An 18,844-nucleotide genomic window follows, 5' to 3' on the forward strand; every position below is an offset into this window, starting at 1 on the left:
CCAGATGGAGCCATTTACATCAAAAAGCTAAAATAATCGACTACTTTAACTATTTGTTGGAAGCAAGGAGAAAATCAAGCTATATCTTCCATCAATTATAAAAGGCAATTCAGAAGAACAGCCAAGTCAAGCCATATAATGGGTTTACTGGTACATGGTTTGCACCAGTAAACCAACCCCAGTAACTCCAGTCTGCTGGGTTTTCTGATTATACAAGCAGAGGGCTGCAGAAAAACAAAGGAGGCGGATTAGCAGATGTTATATATGGATGATTTCAGTCTATGAAAGTATTCTAATGATAAAAAGTCCCTTTCAGTAAAGAAGCAGGAATATCTGGAGATGTTAGCAACCAGTTTAAACCTCACAGGAAGCTATTTTAGCTCATCAAATGCTACTGATGGGGTCAAATTCCAGTTTAGTGGTCTGAAAAAAAAAGCAGATAAAGTTAAACAGAACTATAAAACTTCAGCATAAAACCAGTTTTTAGTGATTCTTTCTGTTCATTAGATGTTTACTGCTTCAATCCCACGCTCACAGATTAGGAAATATCTCCCAGAAGTCTCAGTGGAAACATTTTATTAGAAAAACAGTTTTATTGTTGCAGCATCATTTCACTGAATCAAACGGTAGAAAACCCAAGAAGCGAAAATGACCCAGTGGCCGGCCCAGTTCAGTTCAGACCATCTCTGTATGGTGTGGAGGGCCGCGTAACCCTGGAAACAGAGAAATAACCAAATGATGTTTGCTGCCAGGAGCCCAAACTGAAACCAGACTGCAGAGTTAATCACATTTTTCAATTAGTCTCAGAAAAAACAGAAATCACTGAAAACAATACAGCAAAGTTAGAAATAAAGCAGGTAGATTTACTCTGCTTCTTTTCAAAAAACAGATTTGATTTATTTCTAATAAAAACTCTAATAAATGCCAGAACAACAACCCTTCTCATAAAAATAAAATCCCTTTAAAGTCACAACTAAAATGTTTAAATGTTCTGAAGTGAAAAGCTTAAAGACTAGATCAGCATTTTTCTTGGATCAAGTTAACTTATCATGCTTCCCCTCTAAGATTAAAATATAACCCAGATTAAAATAATCCCGCTTTGCAGCTCATTTCTTCATACAGTCAGACATCTCTTAGTATGAGTTTCCTGTTTAGGCTTGGAGAGGATCTTATCTGGAAATGATGAAACTACAGCGCCACCATCAGGTTTCCATAGCAACACAGAAGATGCGTTTACCTCTTCTACTTCCTGTTCATCTGATCCAGGATCAAACATGGAGCCCAAGTAGGCGAGATGGAAGACCACCATCAGGCTGAAAACCAGGTTCAGCAGCAGAACCCAAACATTCTGAGAAGAAAAACAAAGTTTAAAGCGAATCAGAAGCGTTTATAAAGTCGGTGTTCGACTGATTAATAAACCTCAGAAAGGCAACAGACATCATCGATTCACAAAAAGAAGCAAAAAGAAGGAGAATCAGAAACATCTAGAAGATCTTTCATCAATAGCTCAGCGTTGGTTCTGGTATTAATGTGTTGGAGCAGTTTTCCATCTACTGGTGACAGAAATAAATTACTAACGTTCATTTTCTAGCTGCTCTGCAGCTTCCTGCTCCTATTAATTATTTCTCTTCATGAGCTCTGATCTTGGAGGATGGAACTCCTTACCATGACCTGAACTTTAGCTGCCTCAACAGGCTCTATCAGATTAAATAGAGATTATTGATGAAGTTATTTCCATCAGAGAAGCTGATTGAGAAGCAATTCTTCAATCTTTCTTGGCTTTGGAGCAGAGCAGAGCTTTAGGTCTACCTTCTTGTGTCGATGGCTGCAGTCTGAGGCACAGGGTCTGGACAGGATGCAGGCATTAAGGATGAAGGCCATCCTCTTCCTCAGCACTGATTACATGCAAAAGATGGAGACAATAATTCATCAATCGACATGCACCAAGGATAACCCAATAGGAGAGACAATTTACCTTATTTATATGTATATTTTTATTTAGTATTTGCTGTATTAAAATCAAGCAGCTTTCTTTAGATATCTCCTCCTGCTTTAGTTACCAATTTATTTAGAAACTCGTCTGTTATTCGCTCTATGTTTTTATTTCTGTGGCAGGCAGCGACTGATTTACACTGAAGGTGGATTACAGGCCGACGGTCAGGCATAAATATTTACCAGCAGGAGAACAGCCTCCATGTTTCAGATACACTTCCAAGAAGGTATTTGTGAAAATTGTACAAATATTCAAACATTTATGCCGCCTGAATGAATCATTTCCTGTGTGATTTAAACATTCAATGATTTATCTCTAATGACACATAAACTCCTGGATGACTGCAGGGATAAATTCTATATTTGTCGGATTTAATTTCAGTATTTTGATGCAAAGAATTAACTTCTATTTTTTTCCCGGTAGTTTATGATTAATATACTAACAATTTATTTAATATTTTTGAGCTTTCTATTGGAGAGCGTCGCTGCTGCCACCTACTGGCCCATAAAGGCGGGTTCGGCCCTGCAGCCATCACAGCGTACCGTGTTCCACGTAGGTGATGAATCCCAGCGTGAGCAGAACAGCTCCCAGGTGAAAACTCAGACCCTGAAGAAGATTCAAAAACCAGCTTCAGTCCAAACAGCCTTTAAATCAACAAAACAGCTTAAAAACCTTAAAGACATTCACAAGAGAAACGTTAAACTCTCAACCAAAAAAGTTCCTCAGTTAATTAGTAAAATATAAACGTTATCCTCCCACTCAGCACCAATCACACACACACACACACACACACAAGAAAGTTTTTCTATCTTTGTGGGGACCTTCAATTGACTTCCATTCCTTCTAACTTGACTTCCTAATCCTACACCTAACCATTAAATGTTCATACCTAAGCCTAACCCTAATCCTAATCCTTATCCTAACCGAAACTCAATTCTCACCTTACTCCTAGACACCTAAGCCTAAAACAGCTTTTGAACCAATGTGGACCAGACATTGGTCCCCACTAGAGTCCCCATGATGTCATAAGGTTTATGGAAAATGGTCCCCACCATGTAATAAATACATGCCCACACATTACTCACACACCCAAGTTTGTATTTCTATCCGTATTAAGACATTGACTTACATTCATTTTACTTACTGCATTTAAGCCCAACCATTATCAAAGAAGCAAAATGGATCATCTCCGACTGGAACTGTCATCAAAGAAGGAGATTAGTAACTGCTGCTAACCTGGAGGGGCTAACGCTGTACCGCACCGATAGGAAGATAATAACTAAGCGGTAAGACTCTGTGTTTATATCAACAACAATTGGTGTAAAAATGCTGGATCAGCCGCCAGCTTCTGCTCTCCTGACATCGAGTTTCTGACTGTTAACTGCAGGCCGTTCTATCTGCCCAGAGAGTTCAGTGTGGTTAGCATCACTGCTGTTTATGTGCCCCCCCAGCGCTAACACTGAAGAGGCCATGAAGACTCTATACCAGGCTATCTCTGAGCTCCAATCTGCACACAGAGGCTGTTTTCATCATTGCTGGGGATTTTAACCAGGCTAACTTGAAGACTGTCCTCCCTCATTTTTACCAACATGTGGACTTTGCAAGTCAGGGTGAAAATATGTTAGACCTGGTTTACTCTAACATCAAAGATGCATTTAGAGCAGCCCCCCTACCCCCACCTCGGTTCATCAGATCACCTCTCAGTCGTGCTTATCCCTGCATATAAGCCCCAGCTGATCAGGGCTAAACCGACAGTTAAAGAGGTCAGAGTGTGGTCTAAGGGCGCCATGGAGACACTCCATGACTGTTTTGAATGGAATGCTCTGACTGGAACATCTTCAAGGCTGCAGCAACATATGACAACTTATTAAATATAGATGAGTATGCCATGACTGTGTCAAACTACATCAACAAATACATTGAGGATGTCAGCATCAAAAACAACATCACCACCCGGGCCAACCAACCACCCTGAATAAATGGAGAGGTTCGGAAATTGCTAAAAGCACCGAAATCAGCTTTCACGTCTGGTGATAAAGAGGCACTAAGAACAGCGCGTGGCGACTTAAACCTTGTCATCAGATCAGTGAAGCAGAACCACAGCCAGAAAATCCAGGATGTTTTCCACGACGACAGCAACACCAGGAGGATGTGGAAAGGCATTCGGATGATCAAACTACAACACACCCTCCCCCCTGGTAGATGCAGCAAACACTGACTTCATAAATAAACTAAACAACTTCTTAGGAAGGTTTGAGGCACTAAACAGCCTCCAGCAGTGAAAGCTGTTCCACACCAGGGGGAGGAGCCACTAAACCTGGACGTAGCTGAAGTGAGGAAAACTCTGAGGAGAGTCAATCCAAGGAAGGCCCCAGGGCCTGATAACTAACCTGGGCAGGTGTATAAGGAGTGTGCAGATCAGCTGGCTGGACCAATCCATAGTGCCAGCATGCTTCAAGTCTGCCTCCATTATTCCAGTCCCAAAGAAGCCTCAGGTCACCTCCCTCAATGATTAGCGGCCTGTCGCTCTGACTCCCATCATGATGAAGTGCTTCCAAAGGCTGGTTAAAGAACACATCGTCTCCAGTCTGCTGCCAACATTCCACCCGTTCCAGTTCGCCTACCAATCGAACCGCTCCACTGAGAACGCCATCTCTGCTGCTCTCCACCTGAGCCTGGCACACCTGGAGGAGAAGAACACCCACGTGCGGATGCTGTTCCTGGACTTCAGTTCAGCTTTCAACACCATCATCCCACAGCATCTGATGGGCAAACTGGAACAGCTGGGCTTCAATACACCCCTCTGCTATTGGCTGCTAGACTTCCTCACCAACAGACCTCAGTCAGTCCGGGTCGGACAGAACGCCTCTGATGTCATCAGTCTAAGCCCCTCCCCTCAGGGCTGCGTCCTGAGCCCCCTGCTGTTCACCCTGATGACACACGACTGCGTCCCCAGGTTCACCACCAATCACATGGTGAAGTTTGCAGACGACACCACGGTGGTGGGCCTCATCAGAGACGACAACGACCTGGACTACAGAGAGGAGGTGGAGCAGCTGGTGGAGCAGAGATAACATCCTGATCCTGAAGGTGGAGAAGACCAAGGAGATCATGGTGGACTTCAGGAAGAAGCGGCCTAACCACGCTCCACTGCTCATGAACAGCTCAGCTGTAGAGGTGGTCAGCAGCACCACATTCATCACAGACACCCTCACCTGGACTGGAAACACCACCTCACTGGTCCAAAGGGCCCAGAAGCGCTTGGACTTCCTGCGGAGGATGAGGAGAGCCACCCCCCCCCCATCCTCCCCACCTTCTCCAGAAGCACCATAGCGAGCGTTCTGAGCAGCTGTCTCACTGTGTGGTGTGGAGGCTGCAGCGCCTCAGACTGGAAGAAGGTGAGAACAGCAGAGAGGATCATGGGGGCTCCTCTTCCCTCCATTAAAGACATTTCATCCCAGCGCTGCGTGTCCCGAGCCCGTGACATCATCAATGACCCCTCATCCCCCCACCATGGACTGTTCTCCCTGCTGCCCTCTGGGAAGAGGCCAGAGATGGGAAGTAACGAAGTACAAATACTTTGTTACTGTACTCAAGTAGATTTTTCTGATATTTTTACTTTACTTTACTACTTATTTTTATGGCGACTTTTTACTTCTACTCCTTACATTTTAAAAAATTGGCTCGTTACTTCAGTTTTGAATCATTTCAATGGAGTTACCGTTATTATTTTTCACGTCATCAATACCAAATTCAATCTAATTGGATGGGAATCTACGTTGCATTTGACGCACCACTACAAGATGAATCCACAGATTCGGCGGTATTCATTGGCGGCAAATCATTGCAGCTTGGTGGCGGTGGCGTTAGCATAGTAGCATGGACGACGAGATGATTGGAAATGAACACAACGGAGATCTAGTCCTATTGGCAGACATCCATTTAAAATGTAGGCAACGGCATGAAAAAAGTGGTTTCTACTTTTACTTTTATACTTTAAGTAAATTTACAAGGAATGTACTTTGTTACTTTTACTTGAGTAAAGAAGTTTAATCAGTACTTTCACTTTTACCGGAGTATTTTTTAACACAAGTATCTGTACTTTTACTCAAGTACGGAAAGTGAGTACTTTGCCATCTCTGGAAGAGGCTTCACAGCATTCAATGCAGGACCAGCAGGTTCTGCAGCAGCTTCTTCCCCACCGCCATTAGACTGCTAATAATGTATTTATTATTGTTTTCAAGGCTGCACTTCAAAAAATGATATTGTCTAGAGCTGTTTCAAACTAAATTTCTTTTTGCATACACTCATCTTTACAAAATGACAAAATAAATCTGTCATATTCTATCAGTATAACCCAACCCCACATTAGGACCAGCCTTTGGTCCCCATGAGGCCTGTTGGTCCTCAGAAGGTCAGCAAATATACCAAAAACGGTCCTAAATAGGTCACATATACAAGTACACACACACATCTACACACAGGTGGAGGAATGAGACGAGCTACAGGCGGACCAGACCGGACAGAGAAGCAGGCTAAAGTTCACTGACATGCAGCAGGGCGCTGGCCGTGTAGGTCACCAGGATCGCTGGGAACGTCCCCAGCTTCATGGAGGTTTTAAACACATCTGAGGGAGACAGAGGAGAGATCATCCATGCGCTGTAAAACAGGTGAAGTTCTCCATCATACAGGTCTGGATGCTGGACTCACAGCTCTTTAACCACTGGGACATGGGGATGTTCCAGGAGACCACCACCAGCACCATGGAGCGAGGCATCTCCACGCTGAGAGGCTTCACCACGCTCATATCCCTGAACACACAGCAGAGCGTCGTCACGGTTTCACCGACAGCTGGGCGGGTCCAGCGGCAGAACCTACCAGTGGACTTTGTCTTTCTCCTCAGTGAATCCTGCTCCAGCCAACATGCTGGTGCCTTCACTCAGATGACCCACGAAGTAATTACTGAAGTGGAAGGACACGGCGTTCTCGTAGGCCCGCAGCCATCTGCACAGCAAAGCAGAGGCTCCAGTCAGCAGCTGACCTTCATCTTCCTCCTCTTCTTCAGTGTCAAACTCTCATAACTTCAACAGAAGGTCAGAGACTCTTCTACTGAAAAAACAGCAGCTGGGAAAAAATGATCCCGTCGGAAATTAAGTCGTGACAGTGAGGAAAATAAGTATGCGCTATTTTCTAAGTTCTTCCACTTAGAAATCATGGAGGTTCTGAAATTATCATGGGAAGTTCATATCCACTGTGAGAGAAATTATCTTAAAAAAATACAGGAATCACAATCTATGATTTTTTAAAATATTTATCTGTACCCTTTCTATCAGCTAGAACCTTGACCCTGTTAGTCTGCCTTCAAAATGTCCGCCTCCATCTATTCTCCTAAACTAGATGCACCACTCTGAGGTGGTTAGCTGCATAAAGACACCTGTCCAGACAATCAGGAAGAATGCAACTACTAACAAGACCCAGACCAAAGACACCAGAGACTAAACTGTCCACCTCCACCAGGCTGGAGAGGGCAACAGGGAAATAACCAGCAGCTTGGTGGAAAAAGCTCCACTGAAAATGGAAGAAGCTAAACATGGCTGTCAGTCTCCCTCAGGCTGGGGCTCCATGCAGGATCTCACCTGGTGGGATCTCAATGATCCTAAGAAAGGTGAGAAATCAGCCCAGAACTAGACAGGAGAAGCTGGGACCACCATTTCCATGGTTACGGTTGAAAATACATGGTTTGGAAATCATGCATGGAACGGAAGGTTCCCCAGCTTTAACCAGCACCTGTCAAGGCCCATCTGCTGTTAATACGCAACTGGATGATCCAGAGGAGTCATGGGAGAAAGTCATGAGACCAAAATAGAATTTTATGGTCATAACTCCACTAGCCATAGAAGAAGAATGATGAGAACCATCCCAAGAACACCATCTCTACTGTGAAGCATGGTGGTGGTAGCATCATGCTGTGGCTGTGTTTTTCTGCACATGGGACAGGGTGACTGTATTAGGAGAGGATGAGCGGGGCCATGTACTGGTAGATTCTGGGGAACAACCTCCTTCCCTCAATTAGAGCAGTGAAGATGGGTGGAGGCTGGGTCTTCCAGCATCACAATGAGCCGAAAAATACAGCCAGGATGACCAAGGAGTGGATCTGGAAGAAGTAGATCTAGGTTCTGGCATGGCCTAGACAGTCTCCATAACCCTAAACGCAATAGAGAATCTTTGTAGGGAGCGACAGCCATAAACCTGACTGATCTAGAGTAGATTTAGTGGAGGAGTGGGCCAAAATCCCTCCTGCAGTGCGAACCTGGTGAAAACCTACAGGAAATGTTTGACCTCTGGAAACAAAGGCTATTGGACCAAATATTAACCAAGATTTTCTTAAGTGTTCAAATACTTCTCTGTAGCTGGATCATACAAATAAACAGTTAAAATAAATCATATATTGTGATTTTTTCTTTTTTAGATTATGTCTCTCACAGTGGACATGAACCTACAGTGACAATTTCAGACCCTCCATGGTTTCTAAGTGGGAGAACTAATGTTATTTTCCTCGCTGTTAATCACTTAAGCAGTTGAATCCTTATTTAGTCCAATTAAAATGTTTTATTAGTGTTTCAACAGATGAGAGATTTTATATCTAAACCACAGCTGATCAGGTTTTCTGCTCCCAGGTTGGTTTAGAAAAAAATCAGGAAGTGGAAACAAGAAAAGCAGAAAATATTTTCAATATTAAACTTAAATTTTTAAAAGAAAAAAAGAATTTCTCTGTAATTCAGAGGAAGTTTGTCGGTGAAGGGAAACAGGAAGTGAAGCAGACTTCAGCAGCTGAAGGAGAAAAACAGGAGAGCCGTGTGAGAACATCACAGCCACAAAGACCAGGACGGCTGGAGGAGCAACGGAGAGGACAGATGACCTGAACCGGGTAAACCGGTTTGACAAGCCGATGAGCCACTGCTACACTGCTGCAGCAGCCATCTCCCCTTCTTCCCACATTTCACCCCCCCCCCCCCCCCCCCCCCCCCCCCCGTCCTCCTACTCTGCTCCTGAAGCACCACCTCAACACCTTCCCTGCCTCACATCGCCACAGACCAGGCCAGAGAACAGCTGAGGAGACTGCTACCCAGGAAAACGTCCACAGCTACTGAAAACCTGCGCTACTGAACCGTGGAAACCACTAGAACTGGTCTTCAACCTCAGCCTACCCTATGGAAGACATCCTGCATCACAGCGGCCCAGTGAGCTGAATGATTTCCATCACATCTGATGAAGACCATGGAGCGGCACCATCGGCCAGATGAGGAGCAGAGGATGGCGTCCTCTACCTACTACACAGAGTCCACTCCCACCTGGAGAAGGGAAGCAGCAAGGATTCTCTTCCTGGACTTCTCCAGCTCATCCAGCCCTCCCTGCTCAGACAATAACTGAATAGCCTGGGAGTGGACCCCTACGGGGGCCCTGGATCTCCAGCTACCTCACAGACAGGCCACAGTATGTCAGGCTGAAAGAAACCATCTCTGAAACTGTGGTCAGCAGCAGTGAAGCCCCCAGGGGCCCAGTGCTGGCTCCTGTCCTCTTCACCTTATACACCTCGGACTTCTGGTACACCTCTGAGCTGTGTCACATCCAGAAGTACACAGATGACTCAGCCATGGTGGGGTGCAGGGACCACAGAGAGGAGGAGGACAGGAGTCTGGTGGGGGACTAGGGGCCACCTGGTGCCGCATCAACCACCTGGAGCTTAACATCTCCAAGACGAAGGAGGTGGTCATAGACTGTGGGAGGAAAGGAGCAAAGACTAAGCCGGTACTGGTGGAGGGGGCTGAGGTGGAGGCTGTGGATTCATACCAATACCTTGGGATGTTGCTGGATAATAAACTGGACTGGTCAACACACACAACAACCACCTCCACAGGAAGACACAGAGCAGAATGGACTTCCTGAGGAGACTGAGGTCCTTCAACATCTGCAATAAGCTGTTGGAGATGTTCTACCAGTCTGTGGTTGCCAGTGTCCTCTTCTGCATCTCTGGACGCCTCCAGACTGGACAAACTGGTGAGGCCAGCCGGCTCTGTGATTGGCTAGAAGCTGGACCCTCTGGGGACGGTGGCAGGGACAAGGACACTTAAACTGCTGGACATTATGCACAATGCCAGCCACCCACTGCGCACTGTCTTCACCACTCAGAGGAGATTGCTGCTCCCTAAATGCAGGAGCAACAGACTGCTGAACTCCTTTGCTCCTCAGGCCATCAAGCTGTACAACTCCTCTTTTAAGATTGTCTGTTGTATTTGATCTTTAATGGCATCTTGCTTTAACTCTTTGTACTCAGCTGCTGGAACCAGAATCTCCATAAAGGAGTAATCCCAAGGGATTAATAAAGCTGAGTTTAAGTCTGAGTCTAAATTATAAGTGGAAAAAGACTACATGTTTAAACTTCATTCAGAGAGAATTCACCAGTGAAGAACTGAGCCAACATCTAAACCCTGACCAGTAGGAGGAGGAGGAGGAACCTTCATCATCTCAGGACAGCAGTGGCCTTCATGTCTAGAACAGCTCTGCTTACAGCTCTGGTTTCTGGTTGGTTCTGATCGGGACCAGAACATCTAACAAACAGCAGAGATGATCCTGAACCGTCCTGAACGTCGACCAGGATGCTTCAGAAAGTTCTCCACCATCATCTCCAAGAAGCTGACTGATTCCCGCCTGTCAGTCAACTCTTCTCTGTGAGCCAGCGGAGCTTCTGGTGGAGTAAGGAGGTTCACTAACAGAACCTCTGTCCCTGGGTGGTCCAGGAACAACTGGAGGTCCAGGTTCAGTGCATCTTCTGCTGACCTGTTAAAAAGGAGGTCCAGCTGTGGGTGAAACCTCACATGAGGAGGGAAGGAGGACTCCACCTACACATGGAGAGCTGCACAGCTTTACCCAGGAGGGGGGGCAGAAGGAGAATGTCCCGCCCCCTCCTTCACAATAAAACAGCAAACCAGCCTGGTGGCAAAGAGGAGAAGATCATCCCAAATGTCTGGGTTCCACTTCAACCTGCGCCAGGCGTCACGTTACAAACAAAGTCCTTCTTAATGTCTTTAAAAGCGCTGCTGATCTGGTCGATTAGAAAACTTTCAACTTTAAACTAAAACAGGAAATAAGCAGAAGTTATTTCCCATCTGCTGAAATATTTTCCTAAAGGTGATGAAGCAGCTCTGACCAATCAGAACAGGAAATAAAATAAAGCAATAAAAACATCAGCAGGTTAGCATAGCATGGCTAAAACCACTGTTAACCCTTCTATCTCACACTGCTAAGATAAACTGATTCCAACAATTTCAAAGAGGGCAGACGCAGCCGTCGTCAGTCTCTGCAGACGCAGCCGTCGTCAGTCTCTGCAGACGCAGCCGTCGTCAGTCTCTGCAGACGCAGCCGTCGTCAGTCTCTGCAGACGCAGCCGTCGTCAGTCTCTGCAGACGCAGCCGTCGTCAGTCTCTGCAGCACAGCCGTCGTCAGTCTCTGCAGCACAGCCGTCGTCAGTCTCTGCAGACGCAGCCGTCGTCAGTCTCTGCAGCACAGCCGTCGTCAGTCTCTGCAGCACAGCCGTCGTCAGTCTCTGCAGACGCAGCCGTCGTCAGTCTCTGCAGCACAGCCGTCGTCAGTCTCTGCAGCACAGCCGTCGTCAGTCTAGGCAGACGCAGCCGTCGTCAGTCTCTGCAGCACAGCCGTCGTCAGTCTCTGCAGCACAGCCGTCGTCAGTCTCTGCAGCACAGCCGTCGTCAGTCTAGGCAGACGCAGCCGTCGTCAGTCTCTGCAGACGCAGCCGTCGTCAGTCTCTGCAGACGCAGCCTCCGTCAGTCTCTGCAGACGCAGCCGTCGTCAGTCTAGGCAGATGCAGCCGTCGTCCGTCTAGGCAGACGCCGCTGTCGTCCGTCTAGGCAGACGCAGCCTTCGTCAGTCTCTGCATACGCAACCTTCGTCAGTCTAGGCAGACGCAGCCGTCGTCAGTCTGCAGACGCAGCCGTCGTCAGTCTGCAGACGCAGCCTCCGTCAGTCTCTGCAGACGCAGCTGTCGTCAGTCTCTGCAGACGCCGCCGTCGTCCGTCTAGGCAGACGCCGCCGTCATCAGGCTAGGCAGACGCCGCCATCGTCCGTCTAGGTAAAGGCTTCCGCCGCCCGTCCCTGCAGACGCCGCCGTCGTCCGTCTAGGCAGACGCCGCCGTCATCAGGCTAGGCAGACGCCGCCATCGTCAGTCTCTGCAGCACAGCCGTCGTCAGTCTCTGCAGCACAGCCGTCGTCAGTCTCTGCAGACGCAGCCGTCGTCAGTCTCTGCAGCACAGCCGTCGTCAGTCTCTGCAGCACAGCCGTCGTCAGTCTCTGCAGACGCAGCCGTCGTCAGTCTCTGCAGCACAGCCGTCGTCAGTCTCTGCAGACGCAGCCGTCGTCAGTCTCTGCAGCACAGCCGTCGTCAGTCTCTGCAGCACAGCCGTCGTCAGTCTAGGCAGACGCAGCCATCGTCAGTCTCTGCAGCACAGCCGTCGTCAGTCTCTGCAGCACAGCCGTCGTCAGTCTCTGCAGCACAGCCGTCGTCAGTCTAGGCAGACGCAGCCATCGTCAGTCTCTGCAGACGCAGCCGTCGTCAGTCTCTGCAGACGCAGCCTCCGTCAGTCTCTGCAGACGCAGCCGTCGTCAGTCTAGGCAGATGCAGCCGTCGTCCGTCTAGGCAGACGCCGCTGTCGTCCGTCTAGGCAGACGCAGCCTTCGTCAGTCTCTGCATACGCAACCTTCGTCAGTCTAGGCAGACGCAGCCGTCGTCAGTCTGCAGACGCAGCCGTCGTCAGTCTGCAGACGCAGCCTCCGTCAGTCTCTGCAGACGCAGCTGTCGTCAGTCTCTGCAGACGCCGCCGTCGTCCGTCTAGGCAGACGCCGCCGTCATCAGACTAGGCAGACGCCGCCATCGTCCGTCTAGGTAAAGGCTTCCGCCGCCCGTCCCTGCAGACGCCGCCGTCGTCCGTCTAGGCAGACGCCGCCGTCATCAGGCTAGGCAGACGCCGCCATCGTCCGTTTAGGCAGACGCTGCCGTCATCAGGCTAGGCAGACGCCGCCGTCGTCCGTCTAGGCAGACGCTTCTGTCGCCCGTCTCTGCAGACGCTGCCGTCGTCAGTCTAGGCAGACGCAGCCGTCGTCAGTCTAGGCAGACGCAGCCGTCGTCAGTCTAGGCAGACGCAGCCGTCGTCAGTCTAGGCAGACGCCGCCGTCGTCAGTCTGTGCATCTCTGATGATGCTAAATCATGACATCAATCACTTACTTCTGTGTGACTGAGTTTCCATAGAGGGGGAGGAAGAGCGGGAAGAGATACGGAGCGACGCAGGTGGACACCAGCAGGCAGAGCTGAGCTTTCAGCAGACTGAGGACCGAACCTCGGAGCCAGGCGTAGTTCTGGAGGACAAACCACCGGATCAGAACCAGAACCACACATGAAAACCGTTGGACAGAAATAAAAGTCTCACCAGTCTCGTTGCATTGAGAGCGTTCCTGTAGCCTGACAGGCTGATCCACGGCCCAAAGACGACGCTGCCCACAAAGAAAACGTAACCGAGGAACTCAGCAGGAGACGGCAGCTGGTTCACGGTTCCTCTGTCCAGATCAAAGGCCAGTGAGATCACCTTCATGGCCACCACCATCTGAGAACCTGACATAAAACACTCAGAGTGGCTCTGCCCTCACTTCAGCAGGAACCAGCCTGGGTCAGGGCTGGACCAGGAAATGACTACATTAGAATTTACAATCAATCTTTCCTCCATTTTCTCTCTAAAGTAGGCGTACACTGAGATTTTCAGGGCGATTTTCCAGTCGTGCGAGAATCTTTCGATCGAGCCGACTTTCAGCCTGATCGTTCGTCATGTGTCGTGTATTGTACACGGGGTAACGAGCGGCGATCAGCCTCTCATGAAAGAAAATCAATCCAAACATGTTTTCTCCCGACCGTCGTGGGCAAATCGCTCAGTGCGCAGGATTCTTCTGTAAACACAGCAGCATGGCAGGGATGCAATGAGTGAAATGCAGTTCTGTCTGTTTCCAAATACGTCGTCGCCTTTTCTTTTTAGGGCTTTCAGCACTTAAGTGCAGAAATTGCCAAGGCAGCATGTTTCACTCTAGTGAGCTTCATATTCCTCTTCTATTTGTTTGGCTTCCAGATAAATATGGAGAGATATTTGTGCCATTGGTTTGAGCGCGCAGGAACCAATCTCAACTCTGAAAAACCTTCTCAACTGTTCTCGCACTCAGTTTCATCTCTGCGCGTGTTCGGATCCGTCTCTGCTCGCGCTCGACCTGCTCTCTCTCAGCGCTCAACAACAGCTGTGCGCTCGGCTGTTTCTCCGCTCGATCGACTCTGCGCTCGCAACTTCAGCAATGTATGTAAATGAACCATACCATCAGCCAATCACGCTCAGCTTCTTTTCATCCAATGAAAGCATTCGTTCTTCCGGTTATCTTGAATTATCTCAAATAAACTTCAGTAAAACAGTTATTAGATCATTGCCTCATCCATCTCTTTTACCTGCTATTGACATGGATTAAAATTTGCTGTTTTAAAAGAAAAATAGGGAGGATATTTCACATTGAAGTATGGTTCAACAATATATAGATTAAAAAATATTATGGATATGTTAAATTTTTATGGATGCCTCAAAATATTCCAATATTAGGAATGGTGTTTTGTTTTAGTTCCAGAATTTTTTTTTAAATCGGGTAAAAGAATCAGTGATCAGTAACCGGATTTAGTATTTTTGGAACGAATGCTTTCATTGGATGAAAAGAAGCTGAGCGTGATTGGCTGATGGTATGGTTCATTTACATACATTGCTGAAGTCGCGAGCGCAGAGAGTCGATCGAGCGGATAAACAGCCGAGCGCACAGCTGGTGTTGAGCGCGGAGAGAGAGCAGGTCGAGCGCGAGCAGAGATGAAACTGAGTGTGAGAACAGTGTGTTGAGAGGGTTTTTCAGAGTTGAGCGTGCGCCAGACCGGTTTTGGTTCGGATTGGTTCCTGCGCACTGAAACCGATGGCACAAATATCTCTCCATAGAAAAACCTAGATTATGGTCGTGCAGTGTGAACAGCATGAGAGCGTCGGGCCGAACATAGAATGTGAGCTGTGAGCTCACACCGTACGACTAAACCGCAGGGTTTAGTCGTACGGTGTGAGCAGTAGCTGCGTGGAACAACTGAAAAAAATTGTCCTAAAATCTGAGAATTGGAGAAATCACTAAGCTGAGGACGGCTAACAGGCGGGATTATTTGGTTCTTACCTCGGATTTTATTCCAGGTTCCCATGTCAATGAAATGCAGCTCTCTAAAACAAATCAAGACATTTCTTTCAAACTTTTAGAGACAAACTCAGAACGTCTGAAGCTTAATAAAACATCTGACAGAAACAGTCATGCTAAATAATGATAATCTACAGGCGCAATTCATCTAAAAACTATTTTTAAAGACTTTAAATTCCAGAAGAGCTTCACAAACTGAAAAACAAATTATTTTTCTTAAAATCCTGCTTCTAAACGAGCTGAACTACGAGTCTCTCCAGGTCTCAAAGTGAATCAGCTGCAGCTGAATGGACTGTAAAGGTCCTAAATCATCTCTGAGCGTCCGGCTCATTCCCAGAAACCCCGCTCAGTCAGCCGGCGGGGTTCTCACCCGATGAGGAGGTAGACCAGGATAACAGCGGAGACAAAGAGGCCTTTGTTGCCTGAGCGCCTGCAGAGCAGCAGGCTGAGGTAGCAGCTGACGGCGAGCAGCAGAACCCACAGCGTGTGCAGATCCAGGAACAGGAAGAGGCCGTACGTTCCAGTCAGCATGGAGACGACGTGCTTCACCGGCGCCCAAACACCTAAGAAACAGAAACAGGGAAACATTGAAGTGACTCTTTTCTTAGCAAACAGTGGAAAGGTGAAAGGCTTCCTGTTTGCTGATGCTCACCGAGCCTTAAGACGACTCTGCAGACGAGGCAGAGGAGGAGCAGCTTCCAGACCTGCTGAAGGCTCTGCTGCAGAGTAGAGACGCCGCAGCTCTCTGCCAGCTCCCTCCAAATCAGCAGCCTGTCGCTCAGCTCCATCCTGCACACAGAAACACGGACTGAGGACGACCAGTCCAGGCGGGCTCCTGAGACTGGGCGGCTCCCAGGGGCCCCAAACTTTATTCACATAGAAACATCCTAGAGTCACTCATTAAAACATAATATTCACAGTTCTCTCTCCCAGATCGTCCACACCTGCAGAAAACCAGGACCGGCAGCTGGGACAGCACCATTGAACCGGTCTGAACCAATGCTGCCTGTAGCGACTGTAGAGAGGAAAAACTCCCTTTGAACAGGAAGAAACCTCCAGCAGAACCAGGCTCAGTGTGAGCGGCCATCTGCTGAGGCCCACTGGGGTTCAAGGAGACAGAAGCAGACATAGAAAAAGAAGCATAGATACAAAAGGCAACTGTCAACCAGCTCCACAGGCGGCCCCGTCCAGGAAACACACAGCCAGGCAGACGAGCTCCGAGCCAGCTCCCATGTCAGAGGATGAAGAGAGCACATCCAGTTAGTCACAGTCAGAGAAACAGGACTACACTGGAAAACAGGCCAAGCTCCAACATCTAGAAACAAAGGTGTTGATGGCAGCAGCACAGCTGATATTTCTCTCCAGGATGGAGTCACAGCCAAACAGGAACAGACCAGATGAAGCTACTATGAGAAAAAGCAGAGAGAGCAGAACGTTAGAGATTGAACTAACAGATTCTGCAGAGTGGGAGAATAGAGATAGAATGAAGCAGAATGATGAAAAAGGGGTCCCTATGTCCTCCAGCAGTCTAAGCCTATAGCAGCAGAACTATAGAGATAGCTCAGGATAAACTGAGCCACTCTAACTAGAAGCTTTATCAAAAAGGAAAGTTTTAAGCCTAGCCTTAAAAGTAGACAGGGTGTCTGCCTCACGGACTAAAACTGGTAGTTGGTTCCACAGGAGAGGAGCCTGATAACTAAAAGATCTGCCTCCCATTCTACTTTTAGAAATTCTAGGAACCACTAGTAAACCTGCAGATTGAGAGCGAAGTGCTCTGTTAGGAACATAAGGAACAATCAGATCTCTGATATCAGATGGAGCTTGGCCATTTAAGGCTTTATATGTGAGAAGAAGGATTTTAAATTCTATTCTGGATTTAACAGGAAGCCAATGAAGAGAAGCCAGGATAGGAGAGATATGATCTCTCTTTTTCATTTTCATTAGAACTCTGGCTGCAGCATTTTGGATCAGCTGAAGGCTTTTAACTACAGTTTGTGGACTTCCTGATAGAAAAGAATTACAATAGTCCAGCCTTGAAGTAACAAATGCATGGACTAGTTTCTCAGCATCACCCCTGGACAGGAGATTTCTCATTTTTGGCAATATTCCTCAGATATTGCAAAAATTCTGAAATGAACCGGTCTGAACCGGACCTGCTGGGTCATAAACCCAGACGAACCGACGGGACGGAGCTGGTTGTGGTCAAAGGTCAGATGGAGAACTTTTTTAAGATGTTGCCTAAGCTACAGCTGAGCCGGTTCCAGGTTGAGGTTAGCGTAGGATCTGTAGCTTCTGATGGATCTGTTTCTACGATGGCGTTTCCAGCTGAGAAGTGATGCTAGAACAGCTTCAGATGCTTGGTGGACCAGGGTCCCTGTGGGAGAGGACATCCCAGGCAGGAGACATAGATTCACTTCATACTAAAACTACAGCCCATAAAATGTAAAAACATCACATCTCTGCTGAGACTAATTCCCTGTTAATTTCCTTTATTTGCTCCATTTTATCAAAGTACCGCAGCATCATAATATCTCTACTATGGTTAGCAATAAATCAGTTATTTAATTAGATCTCACTATTTTAATAACGGATTTATCTGAAGGAATCTGACTGATTGAATTTTCTGCTACAGAGAAATATAATTCAAAATTAAATTACTATTAAACATATCTGGTTCATTCATTTTAGTTTATTACAAATATGAGAAGAAGAAAAAAGGAAATGAATCCAATCAATCCAAAATAATAATGGAAAATAAAAGGTATAAATACTTAGATGAAAAAATTCCCACGAATTATCTTCCTAAATTTGAACGTTTTAGGATTTTATTTCACAATAAATCCTAATATATAAGTTAATTAATTAATCTCTGGTCATATATTGTATTTGGTTAACTTTTTTTCACCTTTTTATGCCGTTTCATCTGTATCTGTGAGAAGCAGGGAGACTTTAGCTGGAAAAGTTGGGATCGATGTGAATAAAGTTTGGAGGGAAGGAAAATCCTGACCTGATCCTGGGGGAGAAACTCTACAGTTGTCCCTGAAGCCGGAGGAAGTTTGGAGCAGCAGATGTTTCCAGATGTTCCTGCTGGTCTCTAATCTCAGCCTGATTTCATCCCGCAGTAAAATCTGTGTTCCTGCTCCAGCTGCTCCACACCGGAAACAGCGTCACCGGCATCACGGGAAATACGTCACCTTTATGGGAAAACTTTTCTTCATTCTTTCAGCTGATATTTTCCTGTTTAACAGAAAGACTCGCGCGTTTATCATGAGGTTCTGGCTCTGATACAGCTAGAGAAAAGCCGCGTGCGCGGTTCCGTCTTTTCTCGAGCCTGTGGCAAAGAGACGCAAACATGTCCGCCTTATTGTGAGTGGCAGGTTTGCCTTATTAAATCAAACTAGGTGGTTTATTCACCGTCAAAGTTGCAATTCTTCACATTTAAAATAAAACCTGATTATTTTATTATTGCTGGAATTAAAATCCCGCCAGGTTTTAGTGTGAGCATCATCTAGGCTGCAAATCAAAGTTAGAA

At 47.0% G+C, this 18,844-nt stretch overlaps 1 protein-coding gene across 1 annotated transcript; it reads right to left on the reverse strand.

The window, feature by feature from the left end:
• Positions 1-559: 559 nt before the first annotated feature.
• On the reverse strand, positions 560-18,467 carry LOC119786837 (protein-serine O-palmitoleoyltransferase porcupine-like). Its single transcript, XM_038290386.1, has 13 exons — positions 18,320-18,467; positions 15,965-16,101; positions 15,683-15,875; positions 15,295-15,338; positions 13,494-13,675; positions 13,292-13,422; positions 6,872-6,997; positions 6,704-6,804; positions 6,544-6,620; positions 2,536-2,599; positions 1,810-1,895; positions 1,238-1,348; positions 560-713 (listed from the first exon to the last, which is right to left on the reverse strand). The coding sequence occupies exons 2-13, from the start codon at positions 16,098-16,100 to the stop codon at positions 612-614; spliced, it is 1,353 nt and encodes a 450-aa protein (XP_038146314.1). The 5' UTR covers position 16,101; positions 18,320-18,467; the 3' UTR covers positions 560-611.
• Between the last annotated feature and the right edge of the window lie 377 nt (positions 18,468-18,844).

The sequence above is a fragment of the Cyprinodon tularosa genome, unplaced genomic scaffold, assembly GCF_016077235.1.
Source record: "Cyprinodon tularosa strain WSP-4 unplaced genomic scaffold, ASM1607723v1 ctg280, whole genome shotgun sequence".
NCBI classification, from domain to species: Eukaryota; Metazoa; Chordata; class Actinopteri; order Cyprinodontiformes; family Cyprinodontidae; genus Cyprinodon; species Cyprinodon tularosa.